Source organism: Ambystoma mexicanum, chromosome 5p (genome assembly GCF_040938575.1).
Source record: "Ambystoma mexicanum isolate Mex_15411 chromosome 5p, UKY_AmexF1_1, whole genome shotgun sequence".
Lineage (NCBI taxonomy): Eukaryota > Metazoa > Chordata > Amphibia > Caudata > Ambystomatidae > Ambystoma > Ambystoma mexicanum.
Genome location: NC_090930.1, coordinates 501,123,590 through 501,149,738, shown reverse-complemented (window position 1 = coordinate 501,149,738; position 26,149 = coordinate 501,123,590). Strand labels below are relative to the sequence as shown.

Here is a 26,149-nt window from a genome sequence, read left to right as displayed (position 1 = left end):
CAGATACAAGTGGTAATAAGAATGAGAAAGGAAGTGGAGGGACTGTGGTGTGGTAGGAGGAGAACAGCGTAAAGGACCAGTATAGCAAAGGGTCAGGAGCGAGAGGGCTAAAAGAGTGAGAGTGACGCTGGGCGAGAGAAGGCAGCATTCCCTAATTTCCTGAGACTACTAAACAGGGATAGGAGAGGGAAAGCTAGAAATTCCCTAGGGAATCAGATAGACCATGACTTAAGGTAAACACCTGAGCTGTAGAGAAGTGAAAGACAGATATGGGTTCCATTCGTTGAGAGGAAAGGGCCAGCCCTACCATCAACCCCAAAGGACCCAGAAAGCCAATGACATCACCAGCCATTCTAACAATGTTTTTGAATTTTTGTAATCAACACCCCTGGACGTTTCGTCAAGACTCAGCATGATTCTTTGGGACGGTACCCCCCCTGTCACACTGTCTAAACTGAATTATTGTATACCATAGTATGTGGATTCATTGAGAGCCTTAGCTCCACTCGCACTCTCCTGAGAACAAGCCTTCACTGCTCTCCACTCTACTTTGATTGAGTTTTGGCTACCCTTTCAGAGCTCCCTGTTCACCATAACTAGGGTGGCCTTCTTAAATCTGTCCTCCAGGCCAGATTCTAGAAATCCATCTTAACAGGGGCCCACAGTGATGGAACTGTGGGCCAAATTGGTGTCCTTTCTCCTGATGGACACGACCTAGCCAAGAAGAATAGTCTGGGCCCTTCAAACCCCTTGCTTCTTTCTGTCCATGCTTCCCCGAAGAGTTTGTTGTTACAGGCCGCTACAGTGAACCTTAAGACCATCTCCTGTCCGTCTTTGCCCCCTGATAGGAAGAGCAAGAGATTGGATGCATGGAGCAGGAATATAAGGTCTCCATTTGGGAGCCTGGGTCTCCGATGCATCACCCCCTCTTGTGCCTAAGCCACATTTTCCTATGGCCTGTGGTCAGTGATAGCCCAGGTGGCCGAGCACATCCTTGAAGGGGAGATGCAGGACTATTTTGAAGCTCTTATTAAAGACGGCAAGGAAGCCTCCCAACAGATTTTCCATTCTGGCATGGATACCACAGACTGGTCACAAGGCGATGGCCACCAGTACTGTCCTACAGCAACTTTCTTGGCTGTGGACATCAAGGGTCGCTACTAACGTCCAAGAGAAACTTCTGGACATGCCCTTTGATCGCATTAACTTGTTGGCACCAAGCTGACGAGTCACTCCAGACATTTCAAACCTCTAAGGCTACTGCAAAGTCGCTGGGTCTAGCGGTGCAGAAACAGTGGCCTGAGCCAGGCAGGCAGAGGTTTTTGCGCCTTTGCCACTTGTGCCCAGAGAGGTAGAGGTCAAGCACCCTCAGTCAGGCATGGGCAACGTCATCCCTACAGGGGTAGGGGATGTGGTACACCTAGAAGATCTGCTTCCACCTCCGCTCTCCCCTCCCCGGCGCAAAGCCTCTCTGAAGTGGGCTTCAGCCATTTATCCCCTGTGGGAGCAAAATATCCCTGTTTGACTATGAAAGGTCATCCAGCAGGGATACTGCCTTCCTTTTGCCTCTTACCCTCCAGACCACCCACCTTGTTGCCAACCCTTGCCTTCGGAAACCTTCTCCTATTGGTAGCTATGGTGAAGATGCTGGACATCAACATCTCAGTCTCTGCACCTCATCTCGAAGGGGTGTAGAATGGGTTGGGGGACGATCTGAGCAGGCAGAGATCGGTCTCCCACGCCTGGGAGCTATGCCCGGAAGACATTGAAGAGATCTGCACCGAGTGGGGCACCCCAACAGTGGACCTGTTTGCAACAAGGGACAACACGAAATGCAAGGAGTTCTGTTAGAGGGACGAGGGATGCGTTCTTTGACCTCCATTATGGGTTCCTGCCGTTACCTGCCCTCCCTTGCCTTCTCGGTAGGTTGAGGCGATTCAGGGCTCACTTGATCCTGATCGCCCCAGACTGGGCATGGAGGATGTGGTGATCAGATCTTCTGGAACTGGCCGTATGCCCACCCCACCTGCTTCCTCAGAGACCGGACCTCTTATTGCAGTCAGGATGTTCAGTGCTTAACCCGAACCCAGACCCTCTCCAACTGAATGCTTGACTCTTGAGAGGCTGAGGTTTGGGGACTGGGACTTTGAGGAGGGGATGTTGTTTGCTGCACATATACCATCCACTAGGTCTTGATACGCGTGCAGATGGAGAATGTTTGTGGCCCGTGGACCCGATGTTATGTCCCACCTCATCAGTGATGGAGTTTTTGTTGGCAGTGGCCAAATCAGGCCTACAAGTGGGCACATTAAAGGGAGTCCTGGTGGACATTTCCTTGTTTAAAAGGACACCAGAGCAAGGTTCATTTTTACCGTTCCATTGGTGGCCCAGTTCCTGAAGGGCCTGGTTAATTCTTTTCCTCCTTGGCCTTTTGTGGTCCCTGATTGGGATTTCAACATGTTTCTTACTGTTTTAATCACGGCTTTTTTTGAACCTTTGCATTCTTCTTCCATCATACTTCTTACTTTAAAAACCGCTTTTTTGATGGCGATTACATCTGACAGATGGGTCAGTGAATTGCAGGTACTGTATGCGCCCCCTCCAGATGTTTTTTAAGGAGGATGTATCTCTGAAAGTTTTTACCAAAGGTGGCGTCAGAATTCCCCTTGAGCCACAGTATAGATCGCTCAGCGTTTTACCCTCCACCCCATCCATCTAAGCATGGGGAGAGGCTGTACAGATTCCATCCCAATAGGGTGCTGAATTTTTACCTGTCCAAAACAGGCTCTTTCAGGACAGATGACCAACTGTTCATTGCGTTCTCACAATCCAAGTTGAGGCTAGATGTTACCCAACAGACTCTCTCGTTGGATAGTAATGTGCATCTCTGTGCTGCCAGAATTGCAGGTAACGAGTAACTGTCGGGGGTTACGGCCCACTATACCAGAGGGGTTGCATCCTACTCGGCCCTCCCGAGGGGAGTGCCAGGTAGAGACATTTGTTGCGTGGCAACATGGTCTTCTTTGCCCACGTTTGCCAAACATTACATCCTAGAGATTGCCCGGGGAGGGTTACCAGACATTTGGTCGAAAAAAATTGGTCGACCAGACAAATGGTCGAACCAATTTGGTCAAAAACCAAATGGTCGAATTTTTTATTTTTTTATTTTCACCCCTTTTTTTAATATTTTTGGGGGGTCCCCCAACCCCCTTTTTTTCTCTAAAAACCCCTTTTTTTTAAAAAATGAAAACCCGAAAAATAAATATATAAATAAAAAAATTTTTTCGACCATTTGGTTTTCGACCAAATTGCGTCGACCAAATGTCATTCGACCAGTTTTCAGTCGACCAAATGACTGGACACCCCGGGGGAGCCGATGCTCGCTTTGGTAAAGTGGTTCTTCAGAGTTTCTTGGAGTGACTTCCAACCTTTCGCTAGCTTTGTTCATGGGTATCAGTTACGGTCTGTTGTCACGCTTCTGTGTGTAGCTGACTTGAGGAAGAATTTTATTTACTGGTTCAACAACAATTGGTTATCCAAGTTGACACATTTTTTCTGATTTTGGGGGGATAAAAAGAAAAGCAAGTGACTAGTGCTTGCTATTTTTGAGTGTTTTTTTATTAAATTGCCCTTCCCCATTGATGCATGTTTCCTCTCGCAGGCTGAGCCCAGAGGGGATGGGGATGTTCGAACTGCGGTAAGGGGCATAGTACAACCCTTTAGTACGGCGATCAATGTCACATAAGTTGTCGGAGTGGCACGGTCGAATAAGAGGGAGTTGAGAGTCTGTCGAGCGCCACCACGGCCCCTGTCAAAAAATATTTCCTCACAGCTGATGCTGGATGTAATTTCTCTTTTCAGTCTTTTTAAATTTTTCTTACAAATGGCCTAGAGGCCCAATCATGCAAATACAGTTCCAGACCAAGTTGACCCAAACGACATAGCTGACAATTTACAGGCAGCAAATCAACCAGACTAGCTGAGCCTGTGCTAAACTCTTCTGCTGTGTGGCTAGAAGACATTTTTACAAAGTAAGTAAAATAAATTCATAGAATGCATCCTTTATTCTGGCCTTTTTTTCAGTGTTTTGGGATTTGAGACTGAAGAACTCCAAGCCTAATCATAATTCAGTCATAACAAATGACCTGTATTCATTTTTATTTTTACCATTTTAGGAGAATATCTGCATTAATGTGGGAAGTGCGATATATTGAGCATAATGCTAGAACATTCAATGAGCCAGAGAGTCCTATTGTGAAAGCAGCTAAAATCATCACTGATGTGTTATTGCACTATATTGGGTGAGTATGCATTGCTTTATCTTTGCTAACCATACTTTCTTTTAATATTCCAGATCCTTCTGATTATCTACTGTTGAGTCATGATCAAGCTCAGAATTATTTTTTTGGTTATATTATGCATGTGTCACCTATGAGTCTTCTTGCACAATGTCAAGTGGCCAGTGGTTCCTTCCCATATCCACTTTGAACCCCCTTTTTATGTCAACCTCTAAATACTAGTGCCTGTGCTTTATTTCTATGTGGGAGTATATCAGCTTTGATTGGGTACTTCCTCCAAACTACTTTTTTACTTTAAGATTTTTCACAATGTTCAAAACTCTTGTTTTGCAAGCACCCCAAAATTAAACCTTGACATTATTACCAGGCTTCATAAAATGCATGGCATACAGAGGTCCGTCCAATTATCTCACCCACCTCTTGCTTTTCTCAGCTATGTAGGAAAAAGCATCATTCATTGGATTGCTTTCTCCCACAGATTAGTGTGACTTCACGGCATCCCTCCAGCTCTTGCGTGCCTTGACTCCAGCACTCCACAACTCAGGACAAGTCATTGGCAGTTCTTCTCATAACATGCACAACACCCCCTTACCTCAGTTCCTTTTTTTCTGCACGCTTTGCATGCCTCTCAGGAAACGGTGCACATTATTCTTTTCATTCGCCACTGTGTTTTGTCACAAATATTCGAGTTTCAGATGCTTCCCATACTGCAACTTCAAAATGTCCACCACTGACCGGGATAACATTTGTGTGTGGTGTCTCGGAATAGAACATGGCACAGATTAATGCGGCTTGTGTTAGTAAATGTACCCAAAGGCCTTAAAAGAGCACTTAGCAGAGTTGGTGCTGGGAATACCCCCATCGAAATTGCTGCCCCGGTAGAATGCCAAATCCTCACGGTCCAACAATGAGGGCCCCACCACCCCTGTATAGAAGTGCAACAGGGAGGGCATGCAACATTAAAAGTAAAAAAAAAACTAATTGCCTCCTGATTTTAGGAGTACTGCTTCACTGCATATACTCTTAATGTCCCGTCCCCTTTCCTCCATACTGTATGGACATCCCTCGCGAGGGACAGGAGACAGAACCTTGTTCACCAGAAAAATCTTCTTCTGCTTTAAATTTAGAGGCATGTGGGGGCACAGCCCTGGGAGCATATGCTCACCTGACTCCGCCCACCGGTGCCACTCCTCAGTCCCCTTTTCAGTGTCGACGGGAATGGGCCGAAATCACCAGCGCCCCTGGGTTTGGCTTCGGCCATGTAATACCACGTGCCCTTCCCTGGATATTCTTCTATCTTTGTCTTTTTCTTTTCAATAGGTACTTGGTCTTCTGACACCACGCTCCTATCCGGTGCATGTTGACTTCAGAGGGCCTCAGCAGGTGTCCAGCCTGCGAGGGTCTCTTCCCCACGTCCAACCCCAACGCCCTTTGCCTCAGCTGCCTTGGTCCCAATCACGGCTGGGAAGGTTGTTCAGCATGCGACACGCTGTCTCCACGTGCACTGAAGAACAGGCTAGCTAGGTGGAGGGAACTCTTCCTGAGATCACCTCTGGGGGACCTAAAGGACTTCGTCAAACATCACTCGAGGCCAAAGGCAAGGCCTCTATTTACCATTGCACCCTGTAGGGGCGACTCCTTTCCAAGGAAGCGCCTGGCCGGGAGGAGCCTCCCAGGTTCTCACACCAGCACACGTACCGCGGCTAGTCCAGCTACCAGCCTTACGGCTGAGAGGTCTCCGGATCCTTCCGGTGCCATTGCTGAGGGACCGAAAGGCTCTTTTACCGTGGTTACTCCTGAGTGGCAACGCCCTACTACCGGCATCATGTCCGAGGGGGGCGCCTTCACACAGCACTACCGGCAGTTCAACCTTGGGCAATACACCTTCCAGGTCTAGGCCTGAGGTGCGGGATAGGCCTTATGTTCCAACACCAAGAGTCTTGGAAGGGGCTTGGTCCGATGAGCCAGGCACATTGACTTTGACACGTGGCACGCAGCTCGACAAAATGGCCACCGTGCCAGACAAGATGTCCGCTCGTCCGATACCTCCTCTAGCAGAGCAGGTGGAAAAAAGAGTCCCAAAGTGGGACTGTTGTCAACCAGGTACGTGACCTACAGTTTTTCCATCAGCAGCGCAGGGCAGGTTTCCCCTGCACCCCAGACAGTGCGTGCCCCGGGTCCCGCAGCCACTCCATCTATATCACCTGCCACCTCTTCAGCCTCCGAAGACAGGTTCTTCGAAAGTTTCCTAGTGCTGAAGCATACCCCTCAGATGGGGGCCATTCTACGGAATTCTATCAGGGACATGCTCCCTCCGGCCCTCCCACCGGCACCCATAGTCATTCCTCCATTGGCTCTGGTGCCTCAGGCCCCAGCGCAGCCCGTGCTGCCCCTGCCAGCTCCTCCGATTCCGGCACCCCCGCAGGCAGTTGCACAACAGCCCTCGCAGCAGCCACCGGCTCCGGTCTCCACACTGCAGCCCTCAGCGCCCAGTACTCCTCCACCAGCTCTGGATCCTCTGAGCTCTCAGGTGGACACAGACGAGGAGGAGGACCATGACATGCCATATTCAGCCAAGGCCTTCCAAAAACGCCTGGAGTATTTGGGCCTTCTTCAGCCCGAGGTCAAACAGCCCGAGGAGGGGGTCTTGGCAGAAGTCCTCGCCCTAAGACCCCCTACCAAGACGGGGATCCCGATGCTGAAGCATTTTGTTGCCCTGGCCATAAAGGGGTGGCTCAAGCCGCACTCAGCCCAGTCTGTCAATCAACGCCTCGACGCCAAGTACAAACAGTTAGATTGGGAATACACTCTTGCTTTTGGCGCACCCTCAACCGCACTCTTCAGTGATAGCTGTGGTGTCACTCTGCTCTAAGCCTCAGTCGTCCTCGGCTTCCTCGTCGTCGACACTGCTAGGAAAGGAGGAGATGATCTTGGAGGCGTATGTGGAAAAAGCTGTACTCCAACGCCTTCTTGGAGCTGCGTCAAGTCAATGCTGATGCCATGCTGGCAGCCGTTAACCAAGGGCTCTGGCGGGAAATTGCAGACTTCCTCACGGAACTTCCGACACACAGCCGAGCTTGCTTCAAGGCGGGATTAGTAGAAGCCAGGGTGGTAGCGCAGGACATCCTGGAGTCCACGGTGGCCCATATCGATACCTCCAGCTGGGCCATCTGCATTGCCACAGACATTAGAAGGACAGCCTGGCTCCGGGCTGCTGAGTTCAACCCCGACATCCAGGAACGCATATTGGACCTTCCATTCGAGGGTACTGACCTCTTCCACTCCACCACAGATGAACAATTAGATAAAAAGAACAGCTTGCAAACTGCAAAGTCTTTATCTATTCTTACGAAGGCCACGCCCAAGGCGTACACCCAGTCACATCAACGTTCCGACAATGGGCGGACGTCTAGAGGGTTCCGGGGCTTCCAAGAATGGAGGTCCAGACAACCTGACCGTTCCCCCAGTCAGCACCGGAGAAAACAACAAACGGGGTGGGGCAAGGACTTTTTCCAATCCCCCTCCTCCACAACAGCCTCAGAGGGAAAGAAGGCATGATATGATATGATAGGTTATTTATAACGTGCTTAATACCGAGAGGTTTCTAAGCGCAGACCTGGGGATCGAACCTGTGCTTCTCTGTGTCGTCTTGCTTCCAAGGCGAGCACATTGCCCCTGAGCTATCCTCCCTTTGGGTCAACGTGTCTCCAGTGGGGGGGGCAGCCTTCCTTCAACGTGCAATATTGGCACCAACATTTTTCGGATGCCTTGATCCTCTCTGTAGTATCCACGGGGTACCGCCTGCCGGTCCCTTCCTCTCCTCCCTCTTTCCCTCCTCTCCCACGGATTGGGACAGCAACTCTGTTGGTGGAGATCCGCTCGCTCGTCGAGAGCCTGGCAGTGGAAGAAATTCCAGCCTCCCAGCGAGGCTTTGGCTTCTATTCCATTATTTCCGCCATACAGAAGAAGAACCAGGCTGGCCTGTGAGTTGTGTTGGACCTTTCCACCCTCAACCTCTCCCTTCCTCTACAAAAATTCAAGATGGTTACGCCAGCACTCATTGCGAAGACACTGAACAGGGGAGACTGGATGTGCTCCTTGGATCTGAAGGACGCGTATCTACACACCCTATTTGGCAGCAACATCGTTCCTTTGTACGGTGTACGATCATGGGCTGCCATTTTAACTACAAGGTCCTACCCTTTGGCCTGAACTCAGCCCACAGGGTAATTACCATGTTGATGAATGCGGTGGCAGCCGTCCTCAGGGTCCAGGGCCACCAAGTGTACTCATTCCTGAATGACTGGCTCGTCCAGGCTTCAACTTGGGAGGGTGTGCTCCACACCTCCTCCGCACTTATGAGCACACTCCACGACCTGGGGTTTACTATCAATCTCAAGAAGTCTCAGCTGCAACCCATGCAGAGCCTGACTTTTCTGGGCCTCATCTGGGACACCGGGTCAGAGAGAGTCTTTTCCAGATCACAGCTATCAGGAGAGCCACTGCTCACTTCCTCTCCAGGACAGTGACCTTGGCCTGGTGATACCAGCACCTGCTGGGTATTATGGCGGTGGTCCTTTGGGCCATACCCCACACAAGACTCAAGATGAGGAGATTACAGCTGCACTTCGCAGACTCATGGAATCAGGAGAGGGGCTTCCCAAGCTGAGCCGGTCCACATTCCTACATCCCTCCACCCGGACCTCACATGGTGGTCTGCGAATTGCAACCTGCGGCAGGGCAAGCCATTCCGGCAGCCTCTCCCGCAGGTCACCGTCACTACAGACTACTCCCTAGAAGGCTGGGGGGGCCATGCTGGACAGGCACAGTGTCCATGGGGTCTGAGCTCGGCAGGACCAGGAGTCGCACATCAACTGGCTAGAATTGAAGGCCATATGGCTGGCCCTCAAGGACTTCCTCCCTCTGATAGAGAGAACAAGACAATATTTATCCAAACGTACACCTCCACCAGCATATCCTATGTCAACAAGCAGGGGGGGGGTACCAGATCCCCTCGGCTGTGCAACCTAGCGGTCAGCCTGTGGGAATGGACTCTGGAGAGCAACATCTACCTCACCGATGTCCACCTACTGGGGGGGTCCAACCTGACGGCGGACAGGCTCAGCAGACCCGGGTTGGACAATTACAAGTGGCAATTGAACGACCGGGTACGGAAGGAGGTCTTCCTCAGGTGGGGGCTACCCAAAGTGGATCGGTTTGCCTCCCTGCACAACAGAAAATGCCAGCAGTTTGCCTCCTGGCAGGGACAGGGCTCGGGCTCCCTGGGCGATCCATCCAGATACAATGGAACTACATGACGTCATACGCCTACCCTCCCACACCCCTGGTACACAGGGTGATCTGCAGGATAAAGGAATCTTGTCACCTCAGCATCATTCTGATAGCTCCTTGGTGGCTGGCGAGCCCATGGTTCGCCGAGCTGCTCAGCCTATCGGACAGGCCATTCACCTACTGCTGGGCCCAGCGCCTCTACTGACCCAGCAGGGGGCAGGGTACTCCACCCCGCTCCTCACAAGCTAGCCCTAACTGCTTGGTTCCTGAGCAGGTCGCACTGAAACACCTGAGCCTACCTCAGGCGAACCTGGAGATCATCCAGAGTGCTAGAAGCAAAGCTACCAAGAGCCAGTATAAGAGCAAATGGTCCAGATTCTGTCATTGGGCCTACTCTAAGGAGATTGATCCCCTTAAGTACACGTTGGACGACATACTCTCCTTCTCGGCACACCTCCCCCATTCTGGAGTCCAGGTGGACATATGCCGCACCTATCTGGCAGCCATAGGAGCCTACAGAAACTCGGAGGAGGGCCTCTTCTCCTCTGCTTACCTGGTGGTCAAACAGCATCTGGAGGGCCTCCACAGGCTCTGCCTATAAGGAAGCCACACCCTGTGTGGGATCTCAATGTGGTCTTGGGTGCATTGGCGCGCAAACCGTTTGAGCCAATGGAGTCTGCGGACATCAGGCTGGTCACCCTAAAACAGCGCTGCTCGTAGGCCTCACCTCTGCTTGCAGTCAGCAAAATCCAGGCTCTGGTGGCATCAGAACCCTACGCTACCTTTCACAAGGAGAAGGTGGTCCTCCGGACGCACCCTGCGGTTCCTACCCAAGGTGATGACCTCCTTCCATCTCAACGAGGAAATAGTCTTACCCACCTTCTTCGCCGAGACCAAGGATGAGCCTCAGTTGGTCTTGCACCATCTGGATGTTAGACGCGCGCTAAAATACTACCTTGACAGGATCAAGGACTTCCGCAAGTCGGATGCTCTCTTTATCACTTTTGGTGGTTCAAGGCCAGGCTGTTAGGCCTCCAAGGCCTCCATAGCAAGTTGGATGGTCGTGACCATCAAGGAGGCCTATGAGGGGCAGCGCAAACCAGTGCCGGCCAATTTGCATGCCCATGCAGTCAGAGCAAAAGCCACGGCCATCGTGTTCCAACGGCAATTGCCATGGCAGGTCATCAGCAGGGCGGCTACCTGGGCCACCCCTTCACCTTTCTGTAAGCACTACTGTTTGGAATCCACCTCTAGATCAGACGCGGCTTTTGGGCAGGCGGTTCTAAGAAACCTGTTTGCTTAAGGAGGGTCTCCTCTCCACCCTGAGGCTACATTCAGTTGTAATCGTCCATACATTATGGAGGAAAGGGGACGGGACGTAAGAGTAATTAATAGTTACTCACTGTAGTGACTAACGTACTCTTAGTCCATAGTCCCCTTTCCTCCATACATCCCACCATCCTCGCCCCTAATAAATCTGGTGTCATTAGACGATGTTAAATATTTTCAACGCGTCAATGGGGACTGAGGAGTGGCGCCGGTGGGCGGAGTCAGGCGAGCGCATGCTCCCAGGGCCGCGCCCCCCTAAATTTAAAGGTGAAGAAGATTTTTCTGCTGAAAAAGGCCTCCCAAGGGACGCCCATACAATATGGTGGAAAGGGGACTATGGACTAAGAGTATGTTTGTCACTACAGTGAGTGATTATTAATTTTTTAAACGGCCCTGGATCTCCAGCTCTTTTCTTTGTACTCTGGAATACGTTTTTCTGAGTTATGTGTCTGTGTAGTTTTTTTGTTTGTATAATTTAGCACCCTGATGCCTACAGGCTTGGCTGGCGCTTTATTAATATGAAAAAGAGATCTCATTCTCGTAGTGAATCTTACAGTTCCCCTTCTTCCTCCTCTTCTCATGAGACGAAGCACAGGCATAGGCAGAATATCTCTCACTCGTCCAAGAAATGGAGTAAGGCCTACCCGTTGAAGGAGGCATTAATGGAAGAGTGGGAAGAGATGAAATGTTCATTTGTGAAGACTACCACCGGGATGGCTTCAGCCACAATGTCGTAGACAGCGCTATCGACTACCACACTGGGGACAAAAGGAATGAAAATTTCAGAGACAAATTGCATGCCCTCAAGCTCACCCCAGTCGAAGCTGAAGAAAGCGCCAAGTTTGGCAACAGATAACGGAGGACCTGGTGCAATGACGGTGCCCACCACGACCACTTCCTCTGCCCTGTTATACTCGCTGTATCTGGGTTATGTCCCAGAGTCCAAAGCAGAGTTTCTCCAATTAATCTTCGATGGGATAAGGACCCCATCCCCTTTGGGCTCGGGCATTAATCATTTGAAGAGCGAGGCCCCATACTGCACTCCATGGAGAGGTCCAGGCAGCACTTCTCGAAATGAGTGTTGTGCCGTCATAACGCGGGCGGGTTACATACATCCTCCGATGTCAAGATGCAGCAAACAGCGCTGTATACGCATCTGAATGTCCAGTTCTGCTAAATAGTGTAGAAAGTATTTGTGGCCATCGGTTTCAGAGCCCCATTGAGGCTGTTGATGAAATACGACCTTACAGATATTCTTGATAAGAGTCCCCAATCGGAAACTGCTCTTCAGTTAAACACTGCTATCTCAGATTTGCGCTCGACTCTATGGAAGCCCCCATGTTCGGTGCTAGCGGTCAGCAGAGAGCTTACTAGAATGTATAGGCCCACACAGGTTGATCATCCCTTCCTCCTAATGCACCTAAGCACTCAGGGTCCAGGCAGTGACAGTTAACGCGAGGCCATCAAAATTGCCGACAGACAGGCACTCTAAGGAAACGGATGCGCTAACAAAGGTTTTTGCGTTTGGGAACATGGCAGTGAACGCCTCATACGCCTTGCAAAGTTTTCACACATACTTTGGAATGTGGTGTCGAAGGCGTTGGCCCATTTACCGAAGGGTGAGACCCAAGATAGGTTACTGAACATGTTAATGATGGCAACAAAGCAGCTTGCCAGGCTCTTCAGGTTGGCGTGGGCGCAGCAGATTGCACTGCAAGTGTCACGTGAAAATGAACAGTCCTTTGCAGGGCCTCTAACCTCCAGGCTCAACAAATTGTTAGAGAAGTTTAAGGAATCCAGAGTTGCAGTGAAATCACTTGGATTAGCAGTCCCCTTTTGCGAGGAAGTTGCAGGTACCTCAGTCAAATCAAGGCCAGAAAAGCTTTCCTGCCCCGGCTGAGGCAGAGGGGCAGCGAGATGTGAGATTTCCTTGGCTTCAACACCAGTGCTTGCACCTGCCTCAAAACCTCATCAAGTTCTCCCCCATGCTACTCCATGGAGGAAGAATCTCTGTGCATCCCGGCAGGTGACAGGAGATCATCTCTGTTCCCCGGGCACTCTAGCTGGACTATCAGGGCTACTGCCTACCCTTTCTAAGCAGGCCTCCAGACAAACCACCATTTCTCCCCTCTTGGGACCCATAGCTGGAGCTGAGGGAACAGTTGAGGTCTTTTCTGGAGAATGGAGCTACGGAGGAGGTCCCAACCTAGGAACGAGGAACATGATGATACTCCTGCTACTTCCTTTGTCCAAGAAAAGGTGGAACGCTCCGTCTCATCATGGATCTCAGAGGCTTGATCAAGTTCCTGAGCAAAGACCTATTCAGACTGGCAACTGTAAGGGAGATTGTCCAAGCTCTAGAAACCCAGGACTGGTTGGTATCATTGGACCTGCAGGATGCCTATTATCATGTGCTGATCCACCAGAAGTACAGGAGCTTCCTAAGGTTTGACATCAAGAGCACTCATTATCAGTTCAAAGTACTTCCTTTTGGCTTGACATCCACACCCATGGTATTCCCTGAGCTGATGGCAATAGTGGCGGCCCTCTTCATGAGGAACTGAGTCTTTGTCTTCCCATAGTTGTATGACTGGCTCATCCAAGGTCGGTCCTCAGAACAGGTATTGAGGCATCTCGAGGACACTTGTTCGCTGCTTTAAAATGTGCGCTTCTCCCTAAATTTTCTGAAGTCGCACATGAGCAGAAGTTTCAGTTCATCAGAGCACTCCTGGATACCCGAGTGGGGAAGGCCTTTAACCGCAAGGGGAGAGTCCCCAGCATTGTCCAAATGGTCATAGCTTTCCAGAATTTGAGCAGGCTACCAGCTTCAGGCTTTCTCCACCTCTACCGCATGGCTGCCTGCAATTTTGTAGTGCTAGAAGTCAGCCTAAGGTTGCACTCCCTCCAGTGGCTACTTCGGGATCATTGGTCACAGTATTCTGGCAACATGTTAGATGTACTCCTACTTCCCGTCCCCTTTCCTCCATACTGCATGAGCATCTCTTGCTAGGGACGGGAGACAGAACCTTTTTCACCAGAAAAAATCTTCTTCCCCTTTAAATTTAATCTCGCGCAGTGGTGCGGCCCTGGGAGCATGCACTCCCATGACTCCGCCCACTGACGCAACTCCTCAGCCCTCTTTTCCACGTCCACGGGAGCGGACGCTTTCACCAGCCCGTCTGGTTTTGGCTTCGGCCTGGTAATTCTGTGCGCTCTTCCCCGAATACTGGACACATGTCTGAAGGGGGGCACCTGTACGCAGCACTATTGGTGGCACAGCCGAGGGCACTATGCCTGCCTGGCCTTGTCCATAAGTGCAGGGTAGGCCTCAAACTCCACTGCCAAGAGTTCAGGAGGAGGCCGGACCCAGCGTGACAAGCACCACGACGCAGGCACGTGGCATGCAGCCAGACAAAATGGCCGCCACACCAGACAAAATGACTGCTCGTCCAACACCACCCTCTTTCAAGAGCAGGTAGGAGAAAGGGTGTTCAGGTGGGCCAGTGGCCTACAGTTTATCCTTCAACATCACAAGAGAGATGCACCCTGCAGCCAGCAAGGCAGAGAATGCACAATCCCCAGCAGCCCCCTGCTACTCCGTCCGTGCCACCCCACCTGCCTGTGAGGACAGGTTTTTTGAAAAGTTCTTCACACTTATGAGGTACCTTCAGATGGGCACCATCCTTCAGGATGTGATCAGGGACATGCTGCCTCCAGTCCCACCTCTAGTGCCTACAGTCATTCCTCCTATGGCTCCAGTGCCTCAGGTGCCCACGCAGCCCCAGCTGCACACACCGGGTCTCTCAATTCCGGCTTCCCTGCCTTCTACAGTTCAGGCAGTTCCACATCAGCCTCTGGCTCCGGTCTCCTCACCTCAGCCTTCGGCACCCAGCACTCCTCCGCCCGCACCGGACCAGCAGGACATCCTAGTGGACACCGATGAGGAGGAAGACCCCGACATGCCAGCTTCAGCCAATGCCTTCCATGAGCGACCACAGGTTTGGCCGAATACTTGGAGCTTCCACAACCCGAGATTGAACAACCGGAGGCGGGAGTCCTGGCCGAGGTCCTCACTCTACACCCCGCGGCTAGAACTGGGATCCCGATGCAGAAGGGCGTTGTCGCATTGGCCAAAAAGGGATGGCTTAAACCCCATTCAGCACACCCTACCAATTAGTGCCTTGATGCCAAGTACAGGCAGTTGGAGGGGGATCCACTCTTGCTGTCGGCACACCCTCAACCACACCCTTTGGTGATTGCTGCGGCCTCTACTTGTCCTCGGCTATCTCATCTTCGGCGCTTCTAGGCAAGGAGGAGAAGATCTTGGAGGCTTATGGAAAGGAGGTCTATTCCAGCACCTCACTACACCTTCGTCAGTCTAATGCAGATGCCATGCTCGCAGCCATTAATCAGAGGCTTTGGTGGGAAATTGCTGACTTCCTTCCAGAACTTCCGTGGCACAGTCAGGCACGTTTCAAGGCGGGGCTGGCAGAAGCTAAAATGGTGGCTCAGTACATCATGGAATCCACTGTTGCGCCTATAGACACCTCAGGCCGTGCCATCTGCATAGTCACAGACATGAGAAGGACTACCTGGCTACGGGCTACCAAGTTCAACCCGGACGTCCAAGAACACATATTGGACCTTCCATTCGAGGATGGCGACCTTTTACATTCCACCACCGATGAGGAGCTTGATAAGAAGAAAAACAGTTCCAGACTGTAAGATCTTTATATTCCCTCTCCCGTCCGAGCAGCCCTTTATGCTCCTTTCGAACGACTCAGCATCCCCTTGCAGCCTAGTCTCTAACAGAGTCTGCTCTCTTTTCCTCCTTGCTCCCTCCCGGATCAGCAATCCCTGCCAGGTAGCCTTTGCAGCCTCCGACACAGTGCAGACGTCCACCTCCCCAGTATCATTGATATATGTCTTTTTTTAATTAAAAATTGTATATGGTTTACATAAACCTTTACAAACTTCCATATATGTTACATCTCAATTTTTCCTTAAGTGAATTATCACCTAAAAATGTCATAGCAGCCTCTAAGACCATATTTTAAATTTAACACATTCCTGTTTTAAGTACTAAATTCCACCTCAAGCAAGTAAACACAGCATTGCTAAGAAAATATATTCCTAGTATACCTTTTGGTAAGTTGAAAGCTCACTTCGGTCATACAAATACTTTACATACAAAACATTAAAATGTAAATTATATATTTGGTGAAGTAATAGAAGTAGGGTGCTATTCAGAAAAACACAAGCAAAAAATAAGATGATCCAGCGCATAGAGAGAAAAATAAATTACTGACATTCAACCTTCAGATAAATTTGATCAGATTAAGCTTGAGGTTTTCCTTCTAGTACGTAAGTGATGAGACACAACCATTATAAGCCAAATCATAAGAATTGTGAGCTGTTCAACACAATAAGCATTTCTTCAAGTTTTAACAAAAATCTGCACAATGCCAATAATAGGCGTGTGTTGGTACCCGACATCACCCTTTCCCAGAATGACTGTCGAGCAATCAGCGTTAACTCTGGGTAGTAATCAGCCAAAAGATTTTGTCTATTGGTTTCGAAATAAGGACAGTATAAAACTAAGTGTTTTATTGTTTCGTCTTGGATGTCAATTAGACAGAAACAACAAGTTCTTTTATTACGTTCCATGAGAGGGAGTTTACATTGGACACGTTCCAATGTAGGAAGCTGATTCAATTTAAACCTTGTGTAAACCATGCAAACCTTCGGGCAAGGACATTTTAGTAAATATAAAGCCCAGACAGATCTTTATGTTCCAAATAAAACATATTCTGTGTAGGTTTTATATGTATAGTTGAAGTCAATAATATAGATCCAATCCATTTCGTACAGCTTCCGTTTTACCGTTGGGAGCCCCAACAATAGATCCTCTTGAGATGCATTGATGTGTGCCAACACTTCCTTCATTCGGACGCCAAATGAGACCATTGACGGAACCCTCTCGTCCATCAAGAGCTCACTGAGGTCCTTGTACAAGGAGTTGCGGGATGGAGCCAACATTTTGACATACGCTGATAACTTACACCAAGTGCGTCTTATTGACAAAGAAAGAAGGCCCAGTTTCTGCCTCCCTATAGAATTTGGGACAGCTAAGGCAATTCCCAATGTCATTTTACACATCTGGCCTTGGATTTTATTTAGGACATCGTCCAAATTGGTGAAGCATATGTCCAGTTTATGGAGTAAAGTGGGCTCCACCTTGAGCAGATAGAAATCCAAGAGTGGAGCTAGGGAGAATTTAGCATACTTCCTATAAATGACTTTCATTGGGAAAGCAGGGGACAAACCTTCCCTGATAATCCCGATTTCCAGGATTTCAGCGAGTTGGAGTCAGCTAAATTGTAACCCAAATAATCTAGCAAACTAACTTGCTTATGAGATATATTAATATTGAATTTGAAGACTGCCTAGACTTGCTTTGGAACTGGATGATGTTAGGAAAACCTAAAGCATTGATTTTTGTGTTGGTACAATTATTAAAGAAAATAGAAGCTGAATTATTGTGTCATGAAGAAAACGTTTCATAAATGTAAAGATGTGTACTACCTGGTACCTACGTTTTCATAAGCAGGGCAACCTTCTCATATATGACCTTAAGATGTGCAATATTCTTGACCAATTTCCTCAGCAAATGTTTTTTTAAAACATTTTTTTTGTTTTAATTGCTAGCAGATTTAATCTGTAAATACTAGATGTGGTGTTAAATATAAATGTTCACATGTTTAACACGGCTTTTCACATATAATAAGTAATTTTATGTATTCAGCATTTTTATAAATTGGGAAAGCTGTTGTTTTAAAGTGAATATGTGAACTTTGTTTTGTTGCTTTGATGATCTATTTGTTTAATACTGTTGATATTGTATCTTATATTAATTTGTCTTTTTATATGTGTAACTTTTTGTAAAGCTTTTAATTAAACCATGAACAAAAAAGAAAATAAAAATAAATAAAAAAATAACGTAGCGATTTAACACATTGAATCGGTTGACCAGCAATGTTCCATTTATAGGGTTTTGTGCACCTTTTGTTGTTAAATAGTTTGATTTCAGCGGGTTTACTTGCAAATTATGGGCAATCCCAAATTTATGAAAAGCGTACGTTTTAGCTGTAAACCATAAGGGGTTCTGTCCAACAAAATTATATTGTTGGCAAAGCATAGCCAATGCAGGTGTAATTTGCCTAATCTTGCCAGATACAGGATTTGTCCATAAAACATCAATATCACATATATAAATTAAAAAGCATAGCTGCTAAGTTGCAGCCTTGCTTAACCCCTGTCTTGGTGGGGATGTGATCAGTAATCGGTCCTTCCTACTTTACACAAACCTGGGAAGATGTGTTGGCATGTAGTAAGGAAATAAGATGTACCAGTCTCCGAGGAAAACCCATGTTCAACATTTTAAGCCACAAAATGTCCCTTATCACTGCATCAAATGCGGAAGACAGATCTAATGCTGCCATGTAGACAAGGCCTCTCTGTGCAGTGCGAGAAAGTGAGAACAAATGGGCTATCATCATTGCATTAAGAGAAGTGCTCATGTTCTTTCTAAAACCAACTTGAAATCTAGAGTATATGTAATTTTCAAGAATATAATTGTCCAGATGTTTCAAAAGTAAAATAGAAAATATTTTTGCTGCTGAATCCATCAGGGCAATAGGGCAGAAGTTTGCCGCGTCATGAGGTTCACCCTTCTTATGAATTGGTTTGATGATTGCATTTTGCCAGGAAGAAGGAATGAGGCTCGATCGTAATATGTAATCGAATTTGGTATACAGAATAGCCGCCCCAAAATTTTGGGTCTGATTTAATAATACAGGGTGGTATCCCCTCCGGCCCGGCAACCTTTGAGTTTTTCAATCGCACGATCGCCCACAAGATGTCTTCAATCAAGAAGGAGTAGTCCTCTATATATCTGGTAGATTTGTAAATGCAGCATTTTAAAGGAGGGAGGTATTTGAAATTTAGTAGCAATGTAAATTTGCCATACTTCAGCAGAGATACAAGAGCTCATCATCAAGGTTTCGGAGTGAGCAGTACCTCTGAGAATAGAGCAGATGTTACAGACATCTCTTTTGCAAACGAGAGTGATAAGTCTCTGATTTTCCGCATGATGGATTTGGTGTTTGATCATAATATGTGTAATTGCTATTCTCACTATTGTTGTTTTTATCCTGCCAATGTTGTGTTACTGTATTTAACCCCCTTGTTACCCCTCCACCCTAAGTAATGCGCCCAGAGGACCCTGTGCCAGGTGCACAATACAAATAAACAAAATACAAATACTTTAAGTGAATTCCTAGCAACAAGTTGGATACGATGTTTCCGCAATAGATACTCCGCAAACGTAATGTTCAGCCGGGTTCGAGCTTTCAAGTCGCGATTTCTCATGCATTTGAGTTTCTTTATTTGAGCGTTATAAGGTTTATGGTGCACGCAAGCATTGTTTGCGGAAGCAATAGACAATTCATTAAGATGTGTTTGTATTATAAGAGAGTTCCAGTTTTCCCTTTCTACAGGGCCTACACCAAGAGGATTCTGGTCAAACACTTGTTGAGCGTCTCTATGAACTAAATATGTTAGCTGTCTTCATAAGTGAGAGGACCAGTGGCCAGAGATGGTAGTTCTCTCCGGACAAATTAATGTCAAATTGGGAATGCAAGATAGAAGTGGCGTCTGTACATTTAATTGCAGTGAAATGGGGAAATGGTCCCCTAGAGGGGTATCCCCAATTAGTACCGGATCAAACTTCGCAACCAAATTTCCTGAAACGAAAAAGAAATCTATACAGGAGGATGCCACTCCCCTTTTCCATGTTACCAAGGGAGAATTAGAGCAAAATTTGACCAAGGAACAGATCTGTAATTCAAATAATTGCACCCATAAATCACCTCTCTTCGAAGTGGAAGAAAGGGAATCTGAGTTTAGAGTGTGTGACTGTGAATGATTATATGTGACATTGAAGTCGCCACCAAAAATAATTGAATAATGAGGATAAGTGATCATGGCATCTTCATAAAAATCATTAAAAATGTGTTTCAAAGGCTTGAAGTAGATACATATAATTAAAAAGGTCATCTCAGGGATATGCAACAGGAAATATTCAATTGCTAAAATAACATTTGAGGCGGAGAGAACCCTGGCTTTGCAATGGACCTTATTGTTCAGTAAGATGGCAAGTCCTCCCGAAGGGTGTCCCGCTAATCCGGGTTTCGTCTGGAGGGAGAACATAGTAAAGCCATCTACACCGATCAAATGAGAGGTCATTGTTTCCTGAATGATGAATATTGCAGGCATTTCATCATAGTGGAAAGAGTCAAGCCAGGTTTTCAAATTTAAGTACCTGCAACAATTCCACAAGGTGATGAAGAGGACCACAGGCCTACGGTTTATTACCCATTTTTGCAAACCACGTTAGACTTGCAGCATTGGCTACCAAAGCTGTCAGTTGGGGTATTAGGTCACTATTTAGAATTGGCATGACCAAATTAACCTTTGTCCCACCTCTGGAGGATCCAGAAAGCCATTTGCCTCTTCTCTAGACTGAAATAGACACAGGGTAAGCCCTCGTTGCTTGAATTCCATCCTGTGTTTCCATAACAGAATCCTTATGTTAGATCAATGCGTACCCCATATCATCTTAAAATTGTTCTGGTTAGAAAGGCAAATCCATTCAATGTCATCAGAGATCAAAGTGTGGAGTTGTGGGCTGCGTTTGAATATATTAAAAAGGAATGAATGATTTATCCTTTGCTGTCCATTTTTGCCAGGATCACTAGTCCATCCTAAGATGTTAGTATGTCAGGAGAGATGTCGGAAAATTCTGTATCCATCTCCTCCTGAGAGCGAGTAATCGAGTGAGGTGTAGCCAAGTCTATGCAGTTATTTGGAACACTAAATAGTGACGTTTGAATTACGGTGTTTGCAGAAGTCATCCGTGATTGGTTGCCAGTATTATTAATGCCCCAATTATTAGAAGTTTGGGCAATAATGTGGCAACCATCATTAGATTGTCTCAACCGAACAGAGTGTGCAAGTACTTCTTGCATTTCAGATTGGGGGACAACCGTACAACTAGGATTAACGGGTTGACCCTTAGGTGACGAAATGGCCCCAGACCGGTTGTGATTGGTATTAATAGCCCCATTATTGGGATTTTGGGCAATCGAATGGGAGCCATCATCAGATTGACCCAAGCGAGCATGTTATGCAAGTGGTCCTTGGATTACAAATTGACCCACACAAGCATATTGTGCATGTGGTTCTTGAATTATAGATTGAAAGATATATACAGAATTTGATTTAGACATTCTACCAGTTCTTTTTCTTTATGGTTGTAAAAGGATAAAACTGGAGCAGATGACTGAGTGGATGGTACCTTTTTAAAGGTGCATTCTGTAATAAAGGAGACAATGTTGAAAGCATCAGAGGTGTGATATCTGTAGAGTTTAAGCCACTGACAGAAGTGACAAGTGGAGAAAGAACTGCCTTGTTGGTATTTTTGGAAAAGGCATCAGTAGAATTTATTTTGCATTTTTTTGTTTTAGATGGCTCCACTTATGTATCCATATTAACTTTTTTGATTCGTCATTGAGTTGGTTGAGGTCTATAATTGCGTCATCCTCTGCCAAAGAAGTTGGTCAGAGGAGAGAATTTTATCGCAACGTTTTAGATCAAGTATATTTTTAGATTTTTTTTGTTTGTTCCTTTGAAAGGAGTTTCTTAGAGGCCTTCACCTCGTTGCTCCGTTTCAAAGCTCGGGCATGTGAGCGCTTGAGCTTAAGAGTGTAAAGTCTGATATCGGGTGCTACGACGTTACTCGAAGAAGCGTAGTCGTGTAGAGTTAATGCAGAGATTTATTTTTTTATCAAGCTCTATGATGGCTTCAATAAGCCGCCTGCGAAGGGCTGATTAAATCTACAGCTCCTTCCTCGATGGTGTTCAATTGGGCAATGGATTTTGTTTCCATGGCCCTTCGTTGCTCATAGTAAAGATTCCTTTCAGTGACAAGAAATCTAAATACATCATCTAACTTCCATGTGTTTAGCTTTACTGCCTCCAGCAATGAATCTGATGGCAACTGATGGTCTCCACCCAATTCAGCGGACCCCCCAGCAGCTACTTGTGCAAAAGATCTAGTTATGTAGTTCTCAAATTGATCAGTACCCAATGTTTGGGTAGATTGTGTCATTAAGAAAGTATGAGGAGCAATTTGAGCTTTACCAATTAGTGTATCCAGAGTCAGTTTTTCCACTTGGAAGTTCGCATTTACAAGCATATACCCTTCAATGTACTTGTTTTGGCTGCCAAATCACCTATAATGTATTTCATGTGCTCTAAATCTACATGTGCCCTTTCGTGCCCTTTATTAAGAAGATTTAAAATCCATGAAATTACTGGATAGTCGTCGCAGTAAGGATGGTTGGTGCGACTAAGGGTTGGATGGGCAGAATTATCAAGATTGGTATTTTCTTGATTCAAAAAGGGGGATGCAGTGTTATCAAGTGGTTTGTTCTCAGTAACAGCTTTTGAAAGAGACGTGGGAAACGGAGAGGTAGGGGAACTTGTGGACGGGAGATGAGAAGGTAGAAGCTAGGCATTGCTTGAGATAGTGTGCTGAACAACATGAACTCCCTGAGTGTTGTGCAGAAAGATGTTATCGCTCACCGGGAGAGGCACGGGTGTGAATGAAGATCGTCTTAGTGATTCCCGACATTGCTTACTCTTTTCGGCCTGAACAGTAGGGGATAGAATGGAGATGTTAGAAATACAATGCCCATACGGTCCATTCATTCGAGATGGAAGTTTTTCATTCGGTATAGAGTCCCTGGATGTTGTACCGGCAGTGTTTCCCCTCAGCGTGTTGAACCGAGACTGCCCAAGAATGTAATCTTTATCAGCTGATATTGCAAGTTGTGCATCCGCATACTGGATCGAGCTAGTACTTGGTTCAACAGCCATTGATTGAAGACTGTAAGGTACAGTGTCTAAGTCCATGACTCTGTCACTGTGGATGGAAGGGGCAGATATGAGGATCAATTCAATCATTGCCCTCCCTCTCATAGGAAGCATGAAACTGTATAGGAGCAGACATTGTAATACTGGAATTCATATACCTTTCAAGTAAGCATTTCCCACTTTGTAAGCTCCCAACCATCGTAACCGCACAAAGACAAACGGTTCGTCAAAGAATTAGTATTGCAAAATAAGCACCAATTTTGAAAGAAGCCCCTCTCTGTAGACTGCTGTTACAAAAAACAAAAAAATGAAAACAGTCTAACAAGGAAAACAAAACAAAGCTACAAATATCCGTGAATCAATGATCCAGCTGAGCAGTGAATAACCATGAACAGACAGCAAAACACTTTAGGTAGTTCTCAGAAAAGTGCCTACAAGGAAAAGTTAATTAACAAAGTAATCCCTGGCCCGACCTGCCCACCACACCGCCAAACAGTCCAACAGTCTAGTCCCTTCCAATTCACTTCCTGGTGTGCACGCGAGATGCGCGTGCACCGGAATAAGAAGTGATGCTGGGAGATATTGGGCGGGAAACTGGGTGGGGCTGTGGAAGGAAAGAGAAGAAAAAAAAGGGAAAATCAACGTGGGGCTTGAAAGTACGCCACACAACGCACAAGTCCCAACACAAGTCCCACTTGGAGAACCAAGAACAAATCCCAGCAATTACTTTAGTAAAGTCAGTCCATGAGGGAGAGTTTCCATGAACAAATGGCTTCTTCTTACAGACGAGCCAGGGGCACAGTGTCGGACGCAATACGGGCAGCGTGGCAATCCAACAGTCTAGTCACTTACAATTCACTTCCCGGATGCACGTGTGACATGCGTGTGCACCGGGAATAAGAAGTGTTGCTGGGAGATGATGGACGGGCAACTGGGTGGGGTTTAGTGAAGTCAGTCCACGAGGGAGAGTGTCCACGAACAAACGGCTTCCTCTTACAGACGAGCCAGGGACACAGTGTCGGACGCAATACGGGCAGCGTGGCAACAGTCTAGTCACTTCCAATTCATTTCTGGATATCATTGATATCAGAATATTCCCCAATGGCCCCCTTGAAATCTCCACCGAACTTCGCGTCCTTCCAAAGGGAATCATTGCAACGCCATAGGGAGTCCTTGCACTGCAAACCCACAAGAGAGCTCCACGTACACCATATCGTGATCCGACCAATTAATGGGCACCACACAACAACCTTCCACCCTCCCCAGCATATACCTACCCACACAGACGTAATCTATGCTTGTGTAAGTACCATAGGAGAGGTAACGTGAGCCCAGGCTTCTGCAGGTGAAGCCGTCTCCATACATACTTGAGCCCGAATCTGAGCAAACAGTCTCTCAAACCTCCACTCCCCACTGCCATTCCATTGCCACCACCAATGTCGTCCTATCCACCACAGGGTCTGCCCACATGTTAAAGTCCCCCCACTCCCAATATAACAGAGCCCCTGGCTGCCCTAAGCAGTTAAACAAGTGTGTCCTCCAAAAAGGCCCTCTGGCCATAATTGGGGCAATACACTGTGGTCAATGACAGCCCGGCCCCAACCCTGATCCCGGACACCAAGATCTCCCCCCACCCTCGTTCCACACAGCGACATTGTCTAACTTCACACGCTTATGCACCAAGATTCCAACCCCGCCCTTCTGCACCAGAGGGGCCCCCAATCAGCCCGAGGGAATGCATTGTTCCTCGCCATCCAGAATCCTCGTCCCCTGCAACATCATCACTTTCAGCCCAAATCTCTGAAATTCCCAGGCCACCAATGATTACTTTGTCTGGGAGTTCAATAACTTTACATCCAAAATCCCCACCGGCAGGCAATCGCCCCCCCGGCTCCCCACCTATACCCCTGCTGCTATCCCAACAATTGCTTGACTGCTCCCGAACGGCAGCATGTACACTCAACTGTTACCTCATCACAAACCATTACCTCCAGCTGCGCAACACCAATCCTCTCCCTCCCACTGCCCTTTGCACCTCCTCTGTTCCCCGAGACGCCCATCTGAAGTTGGGCCACCAAGGGAAGGCACCCCACCCCACCTCACCCTGCCAGGCAGGCCTGCACAACATTGCTCAGAACAAATGCATGCACATTAAACCATGGAAACATTCAAACCAATAAGACACCCGGCTGGCAGCCCCAGTTTAGTCACTTCACAGGAGAGTGTGGACCCTCCGAAACCTATGGCCCCTTGTGACCCTCTTCCCCAGAGACAATCCCCCCACCCCTTCACGTAACTCGGCCTTTCCGGACCACTCAAGTCCTATCACCATTCTTTTCTCCCTCTGAAAGATGCTGCAGGACCTCTGCCGCTTCTGCCCCCTTTGTCACTCGATAGTCCACTTCCTTCATTTCAAAGACCACTGCGAACGGAAATGTCCACCTACAGCGGATCCCTCTACCTGCTAAACAGGACATCAGGGTGCGTCAATCTTGCCTCCTAACCAACGTAAAACTCGAAAGATCGGATTGAGTCCCCTTCATATTAAATAGTATGTAAATGTTTTTCCCTCTCCAAAACAGCAGCTTTCTCAGTGTACCTTAACAACTTTACCACCACTGATCTGGGACCTCTTCCTCCGACCAGGCCCCAGCGGTGGGCTCTTTCTATTTCCACCTCCATTCCTCCTTCTGCAAAAATTATATTGACCAGGCCCTTTACCTTCTGCACCACATCACTAGCGGTCTCTCCCTTCTGCTCCTGAAGACCAAATACCTGAAGATTATTTCTTTGTTCCCTTTATCTCGATGTCGTCCATCTTCAACTGATAATCTTTGGTCCTGGACTCCAAATCGGACAGCCTCCCCTCAAACTTAATTTCCACCACATCCAAACTAAGTGGTTATGCTAGAGTCCCTCGAACTTGGCCTCCGGGACTTCCACCGACCCCTAAGATCTGAGACCGAGGCCTGCACCACTCCCTCGCACTCGAGTATTTCCTGTAAAATATCCTTCAAATCCTCCTTCGTGGACGGGACCTGCGGTCCTCCCCCTACCTCTGCCTTCGGAGGGGCATCCCTCCCGGCACCCTCATTACCTCGGGCCGCCGTAATTTTTGACAGGACTGTTGGGAAGGGGGCGACCCAGTCCCACCTCCCCCCAAGTGCTTTAGAGTAAGGCGAGCTGCGTTCAAAGCACTATGATGGGCCGGGGGAGAGGGGACGGTAGTAGCA

The 26,149-nt window shown here is 47.7% G+C and overlaps 1 protein-coding gene across 2 annotated transcripts in view; it reads left to right on the top strand.

Annotated features, from left to right (window-relative positions):
- The window catches only part of BRWD3 (bromodomain and WD repeat domain containing 3), a 1,632,068-nt gene that overhangs the window by 1,160,317 nt on the left and 445,602 nt on the right, over positions 1-26,149 (top strand). For both annotated transcript variants that reach the window (XM_069612911.1, XM_069612910.1), the window contains exon 32: positions 4,176-4,301. In XM_069612911.1, coding sequence (XP_069469012.1) covers positions 4,176-4,301 — 126 coding nt within the window. The remainder of the gene's footprint in view (positions 1-4,175; positions 4,302-26,149) is intronic.